Here is an 18,400-nt window from a genome sequence, read left to right on the forward strand (position 1 = left end):
GGGCTGTAATTGCTGTCAAAGGTGCTTTAACAAAGTACTGAGTAAAGGGTCTAACTACTTATGTAAATGTGATATTTCAGTTTGCAAACATTTCTAAAAACAGTTTTTGCTTGGTAATTATGGAATATTGTGGGTAGATGGATGAGGAAATGTCTGTCTTTAATCTATTTTAAAATAAGGCTGTAACAACAAAATGTGGAAAAAGTGAAGGGGTCTGAATTCTTTCCGAATGCACTGTATCTGTGGTCCTAGCCCCACCCCTATCTATCATTATTTTCTGCCTAACAACTATTTGTGCACTTGCATCTGCAAATTACTTTTTCAGCCACCCACTAACCCCCACTTTTACTGTCACCCTAAGCTTTCTAAAACTACAAGCTCCACCCCCCCCACCCCCACATCCACAGGATTTCCTGCCTCCTTCTAACAGTCTAACCTGGCTGGGGTTGTTCTCAGTCAAGCTTACACCCTTAATATACCTTTAGCTACATATCATCACCATTACTAGTTTTAAACATTAACACTTATTATTCCCTTTACTATTCTAATTTCACTAAATTCTAACCTCACTCTAACCTAATTCTATTTCTCCAGTTACATCTTAAACATCCCACCATCCTCTTATTTCTACATTCTAACATATCACTATCAACCTAAGACCTTATCCTCCAAGCCTAATAGACATAGTCCAAATATACTGTACCTTAAAACCAACATCTCATCCTTAACCATTTTACTATGTTACTTAAGTCAACCTTTAACATGCAACATATTTAACCTTTAATTATTATTTTAATAAATTCCAGTCCCAATTAATTTTCTCTTCTTTGTCTTATTTTCTAAGGCAATGTCAATTTTTCTCTGTTCGTTCTTCTTTGTGCTTCATGTGTGAGTGTAAGTAAAACTTCTTCATGGGTGTGTGAGTGGCGCCTTCCCATTCATACTTTCTGCCTCTAAAATGTCACAGAATACTAGGCCTTAGTCTGTCATTCTGAGAGTATATATGTATGGATGTTCTGAGTATACAAAACATTAAGGACACTTGCTCTTTCCATGACAGACTGCCCAGGTGAATCCATTTGAAAGCTATCATCTCTTATTGATGTCACTTATTAAATCCACTTCAATCAGTGTAGCTGAAGGGGAGGAGACAGATTAAAGAAGGATTTTTAAGCCTCGAGACAATTGAGACGGATTGTGTATGTGTGCCGTTCAGAGGGTCAATGGGCAAGACTAACTATTTAAGTGCCTTTGAATGGGTTCTGGTAGTAGGTTCTTGTCAAGAACTGCAACGCTGCTGTATTTTTCATGCTCAACAGTTTCCCGTGTGTATCAAGAATGGTCCACTACCCAAAGGACATCCAGCCAACTTGACACAACTGTGGGAAGCATTGGAGTTAACATGGACCAGCATCACTGTCAAACGCTTTTGACACCTTGCTGTTCTAAGGGAAAGGGGGGGGGTCCTTAATGTTTTGTACACTGTGTGTGTCTGTGTGTGTGTGTGTATAATATTTCAATTGTGGAGGTTAGTCATAAAACTCACAGTACTATAAAACAGAAGTTATCAAATACACTGCACACCACAATAGCATTAAATCAAAGGAACACTAATCACAAAGAGCTGAAGAGAAAAAATCAATAGCATTTAATCACCAAATATCATGTATAAACATTTAGAGAAAAAAAAATCATGTAGCTGACAAATGTTGTACAAAGTTGGCCTTCCATTGACTGCTTTGAGTCATCTGTACAAAACACGAGGTGACATGGACGACTGCGCACAAGGAGAGGAAACGCTGTCCCAAGCAAACAACAATAGCAGCAAACCAAAAGTAGCAGGACAGGAAAATGGTCCAATTCACACATTTATCAAGAGAACATCTCTGGTCATGCCTACTGCCACTGATCTGGAGGTCTCACTAAACAAAAATGCCTAATTTTGTAAATTATGTCTGAGTGTTGGAGTGTGAGCCTGGCTATCCATAAATTTCATAAACAAGAAAATGATGCTGTCTGGTTTGCTTAATATAAAGAATGTGAAATGATTTCTACTTTTACTTTTACTTTTGATACATTTTATATTTAGAAATTACATTTACTTTTTATACTGGAGTATATTTAAAACCAATTACTTTTAGACTTTCACTCAAGTAGTATTTTGCTGGGTGACTTTCACTTTTACTTGAGTCATTTTCTATCAAGGTATCTTTACTTTTACTCATACTCATTGGGTAGTCTACTTTTTCCACCACTGCGCAAAACGAACTCAACCACTGGAACCTCTTCCCCAGACAAGACGTGTGGTTAGTAGCTACTCTAGTGAAAATGGGCTTCCAGAAAGTTGTTCAACAATCTTGGGCAGATGGCCAGGATATGGATTAGTCAGTGTCCGGTAAACAACATTTCCAGGAAGCAGTGCCAGGAGAACTGGCTGACCCAGGATCAGCTGTGTAAGAGGCACTAGTGTTAATACTTATGGCACAGATGGAGCTGATCTCAAAATAGAAACCTAGAGGGAGAGCAGAGAGAGAGTTGGAGGGGATAAAAAGAGAGTCTGATTTCAGTCTAAATTTTGACCAAATGTGTAGTTACTGCTGTTTGCAATCGAACGGCATTATATGCTCAGCCTTTTCTTATCCCCAGGTGCACATATGTTAACTAACGCACAGGGTGATTTAGAGGAAGGCAAGGTTGATACTGTAACTGTAAAGTATATTTAACCAATAAGGCAAGGGGGGGGTGTGGTATATGGCCAATATACCACGGCTAAGGGCTGTTCTTAGGCACGATGCATCGCGGAGTCATTGAGAGCAACTCTTAAATGTTCTGCTGGTTGTCCTGTTATCTGTAATGAACTGTCCTTCATGTGTTTGCTCAAAGCACAAAATAGCAAGCACACACAGTTTCTTTGGAAAATGTCCTTGTCTATTTAATAGTAGAAGCCCTAAATAATTGGGCATCACTCGTACAGAATGCGGTCATTCAGAGTGTTGAGCTTTAAGTCATTCACGTTTAGTAGCTGATTGAAGGCAAAGTAGAAACCAAACTTGTAGTCTGTGGTGCCTTTAGCTTGCATGAGCTTTACAGCCTCTTTGAAGATCTTGTTGCGAACGTTGGCCTGGACCAGGTGTTTGAAGCAAGGGACCACTGCCTCTGCCTTTTCATTAAACTGAAACAAGAAAGCAGAGAGAATGACAGAGCAGAAATGGGATTGAGGAACAACAATGAGAGAGCAGGCTAGATAGAGAGCAAGAGATAAAGACAGTGAGAGAGCAGGCGAGATAGAGAGCAAGAGATAAAGACAGTGAGAGAGCAGGCTAGATAGAGAGCAAGAGATAAAGACAGTGAGAGAGCAGGCGAGATAGAGAGCAAGAGATAAAGACAGTGAGAGAGCAGGCGAGATAGACAGCAAGAGATAAAGACTGTTAGTGAAGGAGGAAATTGGTTAAGAACAAATGAATAACCGTTCATATGAGTGATTGCTGTGTTGTTTAAGGTTGTGCAACATGTTTTGTGCTGATATCTATGAAAATAGTATGAAATAGAATTCTCCCGAAAAACTAATGTATAACCAATGAAATGTCAATCCCAGGTGTAACTACAGTAACTACCACACTATCACAGACACACTCACCCTGGCCACGACTTGATCAGCTTCAAAGTGAGGCCGCTCCCACTGCCACTCCTGAGGGGGGACAGGTATCATGAGACACGCTTGCAGGCACGCACTCACGCACACATGCAGTAAATTAGTTAGTAGACCAAGAGAGTTCCAAACCTCTCTGCCAGTAACAGCTAGTTTTCACCTCCCCACTCAGACCCCTCCCAGACAGTCCTAGCAAAATTCTTGCTTGAGAAATTGTTCTTTGCCAAAAATCTATTTTAGTTTATTTTTGACAATTTTAATTGAAAAAAATATCATGGTAAGGTTCATTGTTGCCTAGAAATGATAGATAAATCAGGTTTATAGCTAGAAACTCAGTGAGTGCATCCCAAATGGTATCCTATTCCCAAAATACAGTAGTGCAGTACCAGAGGCCCTGGTAAAAAAATACAAAGGGAAGTCCAGAAAGTATTTTATTGTCCATATACACTAAATTACCAAAAGTATGTGGACACCTGCTCGTCGAACATCTCATTCCAAAATCATGGGAATTAATATGGAGTTGGTCCCCCCTTTATTGTTACAACAGCCTCAACTCTTCTTGGAAGGTTTTCCACTAGATATTGGAATATTGCAGTGGGAACTTGCTTCCATTCAGCTACAAGAGCACTAGTGAGGTCGGCACTGATGTTGGGCGATTAGGCCTGGCTCGCAATCTGCGTTCCAATTAATCTCAAAGCTGTTTGATGGGGTTGACGTTAGGGCTCTGTGCAGGCCAGTCAAGTTCTTCCACTCCAATCTCGACAAACCATTTCTGTATGGACCTCGGTTTGTGCACAGGGGCATTGTCATGCTGAAACAGGAAAGGGCCTTCCCCAAACTGTTGCCACAAAGTTGGAAGCACAGAATCGTCCAGATTGTTTATTGTATGCTGTAGTAAGATTTCCATTCACTGGAACTAAGGGGCCTAGCCCAAACAATGAAAAACAGCCCAGACCATTATTCCTCCTCCACCAAACTTTACAGTTTGCACTATACATTGGTGCAGGTAGTGTTCTCCTGGCATCCGCAAAACTCAGATTTGTCCGTCGGACTGCCACATGGTGAGGCTTGATCCATCACTCCAGAGAACGCGTTTCCGCTGCTCCAGAGTCCAATGGCGGTGAGCTTTACACCACTCCAACCGATGCTTGGCATGGCGCATGGTGATCTTAGGCTTGTGTGCGGCTGCTCGGCCATTGAAACCCATTTCATGAAGCTCACAGACAAACAGTTCTTGTGCTGACGTTGCTTTCAAAAGCAGTTTGGAACTAGGTAGTGAGTGTTGCAACCTAGAACAGACGTTTTTGATGTCCTACGTGCTTCAGGACTCGGCGGTCCCGTTCTGTGAGCTTGTGTGGCCTACCACTTCACGGTTGAGCCGTTGTTGCTCCTAGACGTTTCCACTTCACAATAACAGCAGTTCCAGTTGACAGGGGCAGCTATAGCAGGGTATAAATTTGACAAACTGACCTGTTGGTGCCATGTTGAATGTCACTGAGCTCTTCAGTAAGGCCACTGCCAATGTTTGTCTATGGAGATTGCATGGTTGTGTGCTCGATTTTATACACCTGTCAGCAATGGGTGTGGCTGAAATAGCCAAAACCACTCATTTGAAGGGGTGTCCATATCCTCTTGTATATATATTGTAGGTTATTGTCCAACTGAAAGGTGAATTCCTCTTTCAGTGTCTGGTGTAAAGTAAACTGAAGCAGGTTTCCTCTAGGATTTTGCCTGTGCTTAGCTCCATCCTGTTTCTTTTCATTTTGAAAAACTCCCCAGTCTTTGCCGATGTCAAGCAAACCTATACCATGATGCAACTTCACCATGCTCGAAAATAAGGTTGCAGTTTGTCATGTTTGTCATTTATTATCATGTCTTGTCCATTTTCCCCATTCTTTAGTTGCCTCTGCTGGTCTTATTAGGAATTTTTGTGTATTTGTATTCTTCCCCCTTTTCATTCTTTCATTTCTTCATCGTTGTCCTGTCCCAGCTGTTCTCAAAGCCCGTAATCATCATTTAGGGAGACACCTGTTGGAGATCCTTTCCCCTGAAAAGATATATTTCTTCCTTTGTGTAAGGAAAATATCCAATGGTTCCTTGTTTAATCATTCAGTCCGTGCTGTGATTGTGAGTGTTTTGCATGCATGAATGTGATAATGCAGGGTGTTGAAAGGTGCCAAAGCACACAAACAAAAGGCCACCAAGAACCACACCACAATCTACAACAGGTGTCTGCATGGAGAGACCTCCAGTCTGTTGAAGCTTCTATTTATCCTGGGACAGACTGGCCCAGATTTCTGTTATTCCCTGTTTGGACATTTCCTCTCAGGATTCAGGATTTGTCGGTTTTCTGTTTGAAACTTGAATAAACTCTGTTTCTGTTAAGACAGAGTGGGAGGGTCCTCTTTCACCTGCATGACAAACCGGGGACCAACAATGGACCCAGCGACTTCAGACGCCTTACACTGCCGTCAAATTGCCACAGGCTCGGCAGACACGATTGACACAGGCCTGCTGCTCCCAATTGGAGAACCTCCGTCCCAGGTTTCCAGGCCTCTCTGGACAGTTCCAGGCCTCTCGTCCCAAATTGACACAGGCCTGTTACTTCCCTTGACACAGGCCTCCAGTCCCAAATAACCCACCAGGCTACTCGGGCAGCCCACTGAGTGTCCCACTGGCAGTGTGAATTGTTCTCTCTCAGGCAAGGGCACATTGCTCAGCCAGAAGTTAAGGCCTCTGTGCCCCAAATTGATGGGGTTTACGTGTTCACCTTACTGGCCAATTTGCCCCAGCCAACCTATCCAGACCTCAGCAACCTTGCTCAACAAGGAAGCAGAACATTTAAGAGGAAAGAAAACAAGACCAGGAGGGACCAGGACAGTTTTTGGAAGGATGACTTACGAAACAATGGTCAGTCCGCTAAACATTAGGAACAGGGCGCACGGTCGCATCAGCAATCACTATTGAGTTTCAGTCCCCCGGATGTGCCTCGCATCTAGATGGAATGATTTAAAAATAAACACCATCGCATTATCCTCTGGTTTGGACACATCATGGACCTCAAAAAAGTGGGGGGTTATTCGATGTAGACCACTTTGATAGGTACTCGCCCCGACCCGACATACACTTCGAAGTGTTGTAGCGCCCAAATGAGTGCTAGCGCTTCCTTTTCAATAACCGAATAGTTCAACCATAATCGTTAAACTTTGAGAAAAGAAACTAACAGGCTTCTAAGGAGGATCACCAACCGCGTGGGAGTTGCTGGACATTTTGTTAATCCCAGACACATCTGCTTGCAGCAAAACTGCACCTGCCCCCACATGAGTTGCATCCACCTGCAAGGTAAATGACAAATCCATGCGAGGAGCAGCCAGCACTGGAGCTACTGGTGAGCTACTACTCAGGTCTCTTTGAATCTTCAAAAGCGTGTTGATCAACGCTAGACCAAACGTAAACAGCCTTAGCTTTCAGCTGAGGGTCTGTTTCATGGAGCGACCACATGGAAGTTATTACAAAAACTTCCTTAACCAATCATGCCCAAGAAACGCATCATGTTCCTTTTTAGTAGTTGGTGGTGGAAAATCTTCCCAGTATCACCACTTTGAGACACGCCTTCACCCTGCCCAACCACTTTTCCAAGAGACTATTTCTTTTTTGATTTGAGCAAACTCACATTTTACACCAGATTGTTTTGGGTCATCCCTGCAGCCAGTATGTCAAACAAGGCTTGATTACGGGTCTAGATGTTCTTCCCAAGTATCTGTCATAGATCACTACATCGTCCAATAAACAGCGCACCCGGTCAGACTCGGCGACAACCCTGTTCATAAGTCGCTGAAAAGTGGCAGGTGCATTGCGCAGTCCGAAACTCATAACTGACTCCCTTCCTACGAGTACAGATGGGTGTAATAAAGGCAGAGATTTCCGGGGACCCTCCTCGTCAGTGGCACCTGCTCTAGCCTTTTAACAGGTCAAATTTGCTCACAAACTTAGCTGCACCGACTTGATCAACACAGTCCTCCATCCGAGGAAGGGGAAAAGAATCTGGCTTTGTGACACTGTTTACCTTACGGTAGTCCTGAAAAACGGTTTTTTCCATCCGGTTTACTGACCAAGATACAGGGAGCCAAGCCTTTACTGTTGAGAAAGAAGGCTCTACCATCTTGCGCTCCAGCATGTACGAGTTGACCTCAGCATCCAGACAACGGCAGTTTTCTGAAGAAACTCTATAGAACCGCCGAATGGGGTCAGCACCTCCAATGTCAATATCATGTTTTTAAGTTTGTACGTGTAGGTGTATCAGAAAATAAACCTGGAAATCTCTGAATCAGACCAACCATCTCTTTGTTCAACAGGTAGGTGAGTGAGAAGACTGTCTTAAAATATCCAGTGTTTCTGAATTTTTCAATCTACCCTGCAATATACAATCGTCAGGACCAGGAATTCATCTTCCTCCTCATGCACAGTGTTCTACAGCGACTTTTAGAGAATTGTCCCAAGCTGAAACAACTCTTTTCATGTCAGCTCCGTTAGAACAGGTTTCCGTTATTTCCTCTGAAGAATTCACTGTTGGATTCTCAGAGGTCCAAGTGTCAGTGATTGGTTTTAACAGATTTACATGGCACAGCTGGCTTTTGTGCTTTCGCTAATTTCTTCTGGAGTGGCACTAGATAATTTGCTCAGTGTACTGGCGCCCCTCCACAGCTCTTGGACTTCTGTGAAACGTGTTTTGAGTGGGAGAACCAACAATTGGCAGATCAGAGCAAGAACGTTTCACCTGGACTCACTGACAATTCAGGCTCAGTTGGGCGATCAAATATGCCCTTCATCCTATCCTGACGAAGATGATAACTTCTCTCGCCTTAGCCTATGATTTCACCACCGTGATACAGCCGTCGCCGGAAATCACAGCCCTAGGCGAACACAGGGACTGAGGAGGCTCGGGAGACTTCCAGTCATTTGGACAGAACAGAATGAAAAGTCCGTTCTGCCACCCTAATGTCCAAACACAAGGTCATTTGGACGTTGAAACCTGTTTGCTCTCCTGTGAAACTTCCCTCCGGCTAGCAGTAACCAAGGCAACCCCTTATCCCAATCTGTTTATCCATCTCAGTACAATAAGCTCTCAATTCAAAGACTTAAGTGTTTGATGGTTAACGTCAGTGCTCCTTGACTTTGCGCGTGATAGCAAGCGCTCAGACACATTGTGTTTAATAGTAAGCTGTTGAAGAACCTGACCAAACAGATTAGCTGTTCTTAGATCCTGATCACTCTGAATGACCTTAGGGATTCCAAACAATGAGAGAAACTGAGTCAAAGCTTTTAACACCGATTTAGTCGTGATAGATCGGAGAGGATAGGCAGCAGGAAACCTAGTGGTCTGACACATCACAGTGAACAGGTAACTGCTACCCTTTTAGAACGAGGCAGAGGACCCACACAGTCAATAATCAGATACTCAAAAGGTTGGCTGAGTACAGGAATAGGAAACAATGGTACTGGTTTGTAGCTTGATTAGGCTTACCAGTTAATTGACAGGTGTGACAAGTTTTGATAAAATCAGAAACATTCCTCTTTAATCTAGCCAAAAGAAATGTCTTAATATTCATTGGTAGGTTTTCCTGTCTCCCATATGTCCAGCAACGTCACTGTGAGAAGTTTCCAACACCAACTCATCCTGTCTTCCAACTGGTACAACAACCTGACTAATTGCCCCCAGAAAAACACTTCCCTGAGACCCCACTTTCCATCAGGCGCACCTATTTACAAGGTACATAAGATCATGGAATAGCCATGGGCGGGGTCTCCCAACTGGTTCTATAGGAGGGTTTGTCCGCAGGAGTTGGGTTCCAACGTGGGGTCATCCCGGATGAGCCCCACTCACTCATCATGATTTCCTCCTCAAAGCCCGTAACAAAGGGAGACAACGTGGAGATAAGGAGTAACAAAAGATGTCATTTATTATCATGTCTTGTCCCTGTGCTCCCCATTCTATTCGTTTCCTCTGCTGGTCTTATTAGGTTCTTTCCCTCTTTCTATCCCTCTCTCTCCCCCTCCCTCAAACCAAACAACAAAGGCTTCTCTCTATCGTTCCGTTCCTGCTCCCAGCTGTTCCTATTCAAACCAATCATCATTTAGTCTTCCCAAACCTGTTCCGATCCTTTCCCCTGATTAGAGTCCCTATTTCTTCCTTTGTGTTCAAAGTTCCTGTCCCGTCGGTTCCTTGTTTAGAATTCACCGTGCTGTGATTTATTAACCCTGTCCTGGTGTTTTTGCCAATCAGATGCTGTGTAATCAGTGTCTCTGTCAGCTGAGTGTTTTGCATGCATGAATGTGATAATGCAGTCTGTGAAAGGTTCTCCTGTTATTCCCCTCACAGACAAAAGGATTTCTGTTATTCCCTGTTTGACATTTCCTGTTAAGGATTCAGGATTTCGTTTTCTGCCACACCACAATCTACAATTCAGGATTTGTCGTTTGCTGTTTGGACTTGAATAAACTCTGTTTCTGTTGAATGTTGAAGAGGTCTATTTCACCTGCAGACACCTGGCCCAGTGATGTGCTGTGTTGGATTTGCCCTCAAACATAAGGCTTTGCATTTTCAGTATAACTTTAGTGCAAGAACAATGTTTTGACATTTGTAATTCTTTTCATTCTTTCATTTAGTTCATTATTGTCCATTGATCCATGTTATTTATAATGTTTTGGTGGCATGGTTACATCCCTAAGCAGTTTCCTTCCTCTCCTGCAGCTCAGTTCAGAAGGAAGGCTGTATCTGTGGTGTGTGTGGGTGGTTTAATACATCATCCACAGCATAATTATTAACTTGACCATGCTTAAAGATATATTCAATGTCTGATTTATTATTGGTACCCATCTACCAATCACTGCCCTTTTCTTTATGAGACTTTTGAAAAGCTCCCTGGTCTTTGTAGTTAAATCTGTGATTGAAATTCAATACTTGACTGAGGGACCTTACATATGTTGTATGTATGAGGGACAGGGGAAGGGGTAGTCATAAAAAAATCCAGAGTGAGTCATAATTTATTATGTTATTTGTTAGGCAAAATGTTACTTCTGAACTAATTTAGACTTGCCTAAACAAAGGGCATGAATACGTACTCACGACTATATTTTTGTTATTTAATTTGTATTAATTTGTCAAATTGTGTAGAATTTTCTTTTGACTTTTACAATAAAGTATTTTGTGAGGATCAATGCCAAAAAAATAGAACTAAATCTATTTCATTCACACTTTTAACGCAACAAAATGTGAAGAAAGTTCAAGGGGTGAAGACATTTTATAGGCTCTGTACCTGTCATGGTGTGGCGGTAGTGTTGCAGTCTCCTAAGCGCATAATCCCACCTCTAATCCCACTTCTAACTTGTAAACATTATACTTTCCACCTGTCTAAATTAAGATTGAAAAACACTCTAGCCTTTTACACACACAAAGCATTTGGTATGGAGTTTTTCTGCACCAAAAAAATTATCACAAGCATAATTGAGGAGATAAACTATGCCAAAATATTAGTTGTTTCACAACCATTGTGTCAAATGTGTTGTAAATCAGTTGTACTACCTAAGTGTGTACAGGGCCATAGTCTCAACTGAGCAGCAAATGACTGCTAAATAACATAATAACAAGACATTCATTGTCCATTGCACTAATGAGAAACTCACCTCCTTTGTAGATGTCTGTGGGGATCTGAACGGCTGTGAAGGAGTAGTTGACCTTATTTTTGAAGTTAGGGTCATACACAAACTCCACCTGTAGTGGAGGGCTCACTGTTTCCCCATCACCATCTTGCAGGGAGTACTGCTAACACACGTACACACGTAGATACATACACACTCACACATGCACACACACAATATTACTACCACTTCATTCTTCAGCAGATTTCAAAAGCTTTACCAACAAATGAGAGAGGATGTGTAGAAATGAGCTTTTCACTTTCTACTCACATAGTCTAGCTCTGCCTTGGAATCATAATACGTCATGTTCCACTCCTGGTAAAGATCAGAACAAAACAGATATACTGTTGAAGTCTGAAGTTTACACACACCTTAGCCAAACACATTTAAATGCAGTTTTTCACAATTCCTGACATTTAATCCAAATAAAACTCCCTGTTTTAGGTCAGTTAGGATCACCACTTTATTTTAAGAATGTGAAATGTCAGAATAATAGTAGAGAAAATTATTTATTTCAGCTTTTATTTCTTTCATCACATTCCCAGTGAGTCAGAAGTTTACATACACTCAATTAGTATTTGGTAGCATTGCCTTTAAATTGTTTAACTTCAAACGTTTTGGGAAGCCTTCCACATGCTTCCCACAATAAGTTGGGTGAATTTTGGCCAATTCCTCCTGACAAAGCTGGTGTAATTCAGTCAGGTTTGTAGGCCTCCTTGCTTGCAATCGCTTTTTCAGTTCTGCCCACAAATTTTCTATAGGATTGAGGTCAGGGCTTTGCGATGGCCACTACAAAACCTTGACTTTGTTGTCCTTAAACCATTTTGCCACAACTTTGGAAGTATGCTTGGGGTCATTGTTGATTTGGAAGAGCCATTTGCAACCAAGCTTTAACTTCCTGACTGATGTCTTGAGATGCTGCTTCAATATATCCATATAATTTTCCTACCTCATGATGCCATCTATTTTGTGAAGTGCACCAGTCCCTCCTGCAGCAAAGCACCTCCACAACATGATGCTGCCACCCTCGTGCTTCGGTTGGGATGGTGTTCTTCGGCTTGCAAGCCTCCCCCTTTTTCCTCCAAACATAACGATGGTCATTATGGCCAAACAGTTCCATTTTTGTTTCATCAGACCAGAGGATATTTCTCCAAAAAGTAAGATCTTTGTCCCCATGTGCAGTTGCAAACCGTAGTCTGGCTTTTTTATGGAGGTTTTGGAGCAGTAGCTTCTTCCTTGCTGAACGGCCATTCAGGTTATGTAGATATAGGACTTGTTTTACTGTGGAAAAAGATACTTTTTTACCTGTTTCCTCCAGCATCTTCACAAGGTCCTTTGCTGTTGTTCTGGGATTGATTTGCACTTTTCGCACCAAGGTACGTTCATCTCTAGGAGACAGAATGCGTATGACTGCTGCTTGGTCCCATGGTGTTTATACTCGCATTCTATATTTTGTATAGATGAACTTGGTACCTTCAGGTGTTTGGAAATTGCCGAGGTGGAGGTCTACAATTGTTTTTCTGAGGTCTTGGCTGATTTCTTTTGATTTTCCCATGATGTCAAGCAGAGAGGCACTGAGCTGGAAGGTAAGCATTGAAATACATCCACAGGCACACCTCCAATTGACTCAAATTATGTCAATTGGACTATCAGAAGCTTCTGAAGCCATGTCATCATTTTCTGGAATTTTCCAAGCTGTTTAAATGCACAGTCAACTTTGTATGTAAACTTCTGACCCACTGGAATGGTGATCCATTGAATTATAAGTGAAATAATCTGTCTGTAAACAATTGTTGGAAAAATGACTTGTGTCATGCACATAGTAGATGTCCTAACCGACTTGCCAAAACTGTCGTTTACCAACAAGAAATTTGTGGAGTGGTTGAAAAAAACGAGTTTTACTGACTCCAACCTAAGTGTATGTAAACTTCTGACTTCAACTGTATAACATGGATGACGACAAGTTGGCCTAGAGTTGCAAGGCTAACGGTAATTTCCCAAAGATCTGGAATCGTAAGTAATTTTGGTAATCTATGGCAATCTATGGTAACTTTGGTAATTTATAAAAATGTATTCATTTATAGTAGTCATTTTTTGTGTGTGTCCATATTGACCTTGAGTTTCTAGTGGATAGACCATATAGTTCAAGTGAAAATAGCCTAATTAATGAAAAAAAAAGCATCTAGTCAACAATGGCATTATTTTCAATGAACCAAGCCACTCTTCCAACTATTGACTTTTTTCACAACTGCCACCATTTTGGCACCAAAACATTTAAAACAAATACATATTGAGATAGTAAAATAAATTAAAGTATGTCAAAAAATATATAGTATTTTTAATGCTGAAAACCTCACATTGAACACCAACGGTATTCACTAAGTTAATGGTTTATATTTAGGATAATGTTTCACAGCTTTGTCATTTTATTTTATTTGGCCTATATTATATATTTTACATGTGATAAGGCCTCACAGAGGATCAGACATAAATACAGACACCTGTGATTATCTGGAGTATCAAAAAAGGCTCTAGATGTAATCTGATCAAATAAAATACAAACTTGAAAGTTACCAAACGTGTCACGTTCTGACCTTTATTTCCTGTGTTTTGTATTTAGTTAGTATGGTCAGGGCGTGAGTTGGGTGGGCAGTCTATGTTTGTTTTTCTATGATTTGGGTATTTCTATGTTTCGGCCTAGTATGGTTCTCAATCAGAGGCAGGTGTCATTAGTTGTCTCTGATTGAGAATCATACTTAGGTAGCCTGGGTTTCACTGTGTGTTTGTGGGTGATTGTTCCTGTCACTGTCTTTGCACCAGATAGGACTGTTTTGAGTTTTCACATTTCTTGTTTTTTTTGTAGTCAGTTGTTCATGTGTACCTTAACGTATTAAAAAGAACCATGGACACTTACCACGCCGCATATTGGTCCTCTGATCCGTTTCGCCTCTCCTCTTCGGAAGAACCCTACTCCCTCAACAAGTATAAAATAAATAGGAAATGCTCATCTAAACCAAATGTCCTGCTGTCATGAAGGAACACCACAAACTACACCCCTGTATTTCATATACATGATACACCCACGACTGAATATGACAGTGTGGTAAAACCCACGGAATCATCCAACCAAATTCTTTTTTTTGGTGCATAAGGATGGGAAGAGTTGTTAGCTATGCTCGTTCATACACAGAGAGCGAGCCAGTGGTGGTGAGGCTCACAGAGGGAGTCACTGCAGCTGGGAGGGCTGGGGTGGGGTGGTGTGGCGAGGGGAGGGAGGGAGGATGGGGGATGAGTCCACAGGCCCTGTCCTACCTCAATGAATTAATGGACCAAACCATGTGGAAAAGTGGAATGTCAATGTGTGTAGGACTCAGCAGTGCTCCCCCCGGCTGAGCTGGCCATGCTTTTCGCTACACCCACAATAACATCTGATAAATATATGTGTCCAACAAAATGTCATTTAATTTAGTCCGCGCAGCCAGTTACAGCTCCAGCTATCCCAGCCCAACACTTTCGAACCAGCTCATCCCTGAGCTCCGTCCTCTCAGAACACCCGGGCTGTAATAATGACTGACTGTGTGTAAGGATGGATGATTGATGATGCAGTGTGGCGTGGGATGAGCGCATTCTAAGCTTTGCAAATCTGAGTAGATTACTAGTGTTAGGTTCTTATTTTCCAGAGTAAATAACCCACGGACACTAGAGAAGCTTAAACCAATTTTAAAGGTTCTGTACAGCTGTAATCAGACGGCAAAATATTTCTCTCCATTGGTTATGAACATCCTACTTAAAACACTCCTTCTCTCCAGTCCTTTGTTTATGCCCAAGAGAAAGACGGCAACCAGATACTGACCCTGATTACTCCCTTAAGGGGAGCTGACCTCACCCTCACCTCCTGATCCACAGATATCCATCTGTCTTCCCTGTATCAACACGGTGCTCTGCTCCCATCCCCCAACACATTCCACAGATATCCATCTGTCTTCCCTGTATCAACACGGTGCTCTGCTCCCGTCCCCCAACACATTCCACAGATATCCATCTGTCTTCCCTGTATCAACACGGTGCTCTGCTCCCGTCCCCCAACACATTCCACAGATATCCATCTGTCTTCCCTGTATCAACACGGTGCTCTGCTCCCGTCCCCCAACACATTCCACAGATATCCATCTGTCTTCCCTGTATCAACACGGTGCTCTGCTCCCGTCCCCCAACACATTCCACAGATATCCATCTGTCTTCCCTGTATCAACACGGTGCTCTGCTCCCGTCCCCCAACACATTCCACAGATATCCATCTGTCTTCCCTGTATCAACACGGTGCTCTGCTCCCGTCCCCCAACACATTCCACAGATATCCATCTGTCTTCCCTGTATCAACACGGTGCTCTGCTCCCGTCCCCCAACACATTCCACAGATATCCATCTGTCTTCCCTGTATCAACACGATGCTCTGCTCCCGTCCCCCAACACATTCCACAGATATCCATCTGTCTTCCCTGTATCAACACGGTGCTCTGCCCCCGTCCCCCAACACATTCCACAGATATCCATCTGTCTTCCCTGTATCAACACGGTGCTCTGCTCCCGTCCCCAAACACATTCCACAGATATCCATCTGTCTTCCCTGTATCAACACGGTGCTCTGCTCCCGTCCCCCAACACATTCCACAGATATCCATCTGTCTTCCCTGTATCAACACGGTGCTCTGCTCCCGTCCCCAACACATTCCACAGATATCCTCTGTCTTCCCTGTATCAACATGGTGCTCTGCTCCCGTCCCCAACACATTCCACAGATATCCATCTGTCTTCCCTGTATCAACACGGTGCTCTGCTCCCGTCCCCCAACACATTCCACAGATATCCATCTGTCTTCCCTGTATCAACACGGTGCTCTGCTCCCGTCCCCCAACACATTCCACAGATATCCATCTGTCTTCCCTGTATCAACACGGTGCTCTGCTCCCGTCCCCCAACACATTCCACAGATATCTGTCCTTCCAGAGAATCTTTGTCCTTTGATTCTATGCTTCTTTCTCATTCATTTAATATCTCAATGTTCAAAATATAGAACCCAACACTAGGAAGTAGTACTATTGGACTCCAGCAGAGACATGGTGGTAAACCTTTGAATAAGGGGCATGGAATCTGATGAGAAGAAGAAGAGGAAGAATACATGGGACTTATAAAGTGCTTATCAAGGACCCAAAGTCACTTTACAATTATAGAAACAAAACAAAACAACAGATATCCAAAGAAAACAATGACAAACTAAAAAGCAGGGAGGAAATCATGAAACAAAGAGAAGGGGGTAGAGCTCAAGGAAGGGTAAGAGTGTGATGTGTCAGTGTATGAGTGAACCAGCAGGTGTTGTGTGTGTGTGGGGGGTGTTCTTGGTTTTACTATCCTTGTGGGGACCAGAAGTCCTGGAGAAGTGGGGACATCCCGGTCACCACAAAAGGCTATTTTAGGCTTAGGGGATAGGTTCCATCTAGGGTTCTTAAGGTTAGGGTTTAGGTTCAACAGGGTTAGGTTCTGCTCGAGGGTTAGGTTTGGGAATCAATTGTTTGTTCCACAGATTGTAAAACATTTTTTCTGTCTTAAGAGTGTGTATAGTGTGTGTGTGGGGGGGGGTGGGGGGTATTTCCCCACCATGGCTCAACTTGTTTCAATTACTTTCTTGCATGTCAAGCTAGCTTACAGAATAGCTAGCTAACTAGCAAGCTAACTTTTCCATGGATTGTGCTCCTTCCATAAAAAAACAAAGCTAATTTCCTGCCATTCCATATGTTCCAACACTTTGGCCCATGAACAGGGTGGAATAAAAAAATAATAATAATAAATCAGGTCTTCCCTGCATATCTTGATCACAGGTGCTCTGCCAACATCAGTATCCTATATGTACAGTGGCAAGAAAAATTGAACCCTTTGGAATTACCTGGATTTCTGTATAAATTGGTCAAATTTTCTGATCTTCATCTAAGTCACAACAATAGACTGCTCCGGCGCCCAGAGATCCCCCTAGGAAACACAGTTTTTTGTTTTTTTTACGTGTATCCATCTGGTACCCCAGGTCATCTTAGGTTTCATTACATACGAAGAACTACTGAACATCCCGTCAACTCACCATCAGTACGACCAAGAATATATCCATCCTGTGTTCCCTTTCATCCAGGACACGGAATGGATCCCTGCCCGTCCCCCAACTCCGGAGACGGGCACATCGTGCAACACTCCACAGCATTCTATCCATCTCCAGTCTTGACAACAAGGTTGATGAAATCCGAGCAAGGGTAGCATCAGAGGGACATCAGAGACTGTCACGTTCCCGGAAACATTCACAGATATGCAGCCATCTGGTTTCTCTTCCCGACAGAAACAAACATCTTTCTGGTGCTCTGCTATGGTTCCCCACAACACATTACAGTAATATCCATCTGTTCACCTGATTTAGAATTCCTCACAATCAAATGTGCCGCATTATCTACCAAGGGAATTCTCTTTGATTATAATCCCTGTATATATTCCCCGCACAGAAACATTGATGCTCTGCTCTTTGCAAACTGGAATCCATATATCCGGAGGCTGCATTCAAGCACATTCTGAAAACAAGACTTCCAGATATCCATCTGTCTTCATTGTATCAACACGGTGCTCTGCCCTCCCGTCCCCAAAACATTCCAAGATATCCATCTGTCTTCCCTGCCTACAGACATAAACTAAAACAAGAACGGTGCTCTGTTCAACCGTCCCCAAATTCCACATTCCACAGATCCATCCATCTGTCTTCCCTGACAACAACATTCAACTGATTCGTGTGCGAGTTCATTGCTCCGTTGAAGATGTCGTTCCCCAACGATTAAAACATTCCCAAACCAAAAAGATTGATCCATCTGTCTTGAAACCCTGCTTTTAATCAGATCAAGGTGACTGGAAACATGCGAATACAAACAGTGTAACAATTCCCTCCGTCCCAATCAAACAAGCATTCAGTATAGAGACAAAGAGAATCCATCTGTCTTCAGGGTCTACAGTCAATCACGGATTCAA

At 42.6% G+C, this 18,400-nt stretch overlaps 1 protein-coding gene across 5 annotated transcripts; it reads right to left on the minus strand.

Annotated features, from left to right (window-relative positions):
• Nucleotides 1-1,625: 1,625 nt before the first annotated feature.
• LOC124004383 (voltage-dependent calcium channel subunit alpha-2/delta-2-like) lies at nt 1,626-15,229 on the minus strand. Of its 5 annotated transcripts, none has more exons than XM_046313238.1 (5): nt 14,262-15,229; nt 11,618-11,662; nt 11,333-11,468; nt 3,638-3,688; nt 1,626-3,172 (listed from the first exon to the last, which is right to left on the minus strand). In XM_046313238.1, the coding sequence occupies exons 3-5, from the start codon at nt 11,405-11,407 to the stop codon at nt 2,963-2,965; spliced, it is 336 nt and encodes a 111-aa protein (XP_046169194.1). In that variant the 5' UTR covers nt 11,408-11,468; nt 11,618-11,662; nt 14,262-15,229; the 3' UTR covers nt 1,626-2,962. The 5 variants fall into 5 exon arrangements, 4 of the variants coding, with proteins under 4 accessions (XP_046169194.1, XP_046169192.1, XP_046169191.1 ...); XM_046313236.1 differs by having other exon boundaries at nt 11,333-11,471; XM_046313235.1 differs by having other exon boundaries at nt 11,333-11,503.
• Between the last annotated feature and the right edge of the window lie 3,171 nt (nt 15,230-18,400).

Source organism: Oncorhynchus gorbuscha, linkage group LG18 (genome assembly GCF_021184085.1).
Source record: "Oncorhynchus gorbuscha isolate QuinsamMale2020 ecotype Even-year linkage group LG18, OgorEven_v1.0, whole genome shotgun sequence".
Taxonomy (NCBI): domain Eukaryota; kingdom Metazoa; phylum Chordata; class Actinopteri; order Salmoniformes; family Salmonidae; genus Oncorhynchus; species Oncorhynchus gorbuscha.

Coding starts and splice junctions, on each gene's coding strand:
- LOC124004383 (XM_046313238.1), bottom strand. CDS start 11,407: ATGACCCTAACTTCAAAAATAAGGTCAACTACTCCTTCACAGCCGTTC. Junction 3,689..11,332: donor CACAGACATCTACAAAGGAG/GTGAGTTTCTCA, acceptor GTCCCCCCTCAG/GAGTGGCAGTGGGAGCGGCC. Junction 3,173..3,637: donor CTGATCAAGTCGTGGCCAGG/GTGAGTGTGTCT, acceptor TTCTTGTTTCAG/TTTAATGAAAAGGCAGAGGC.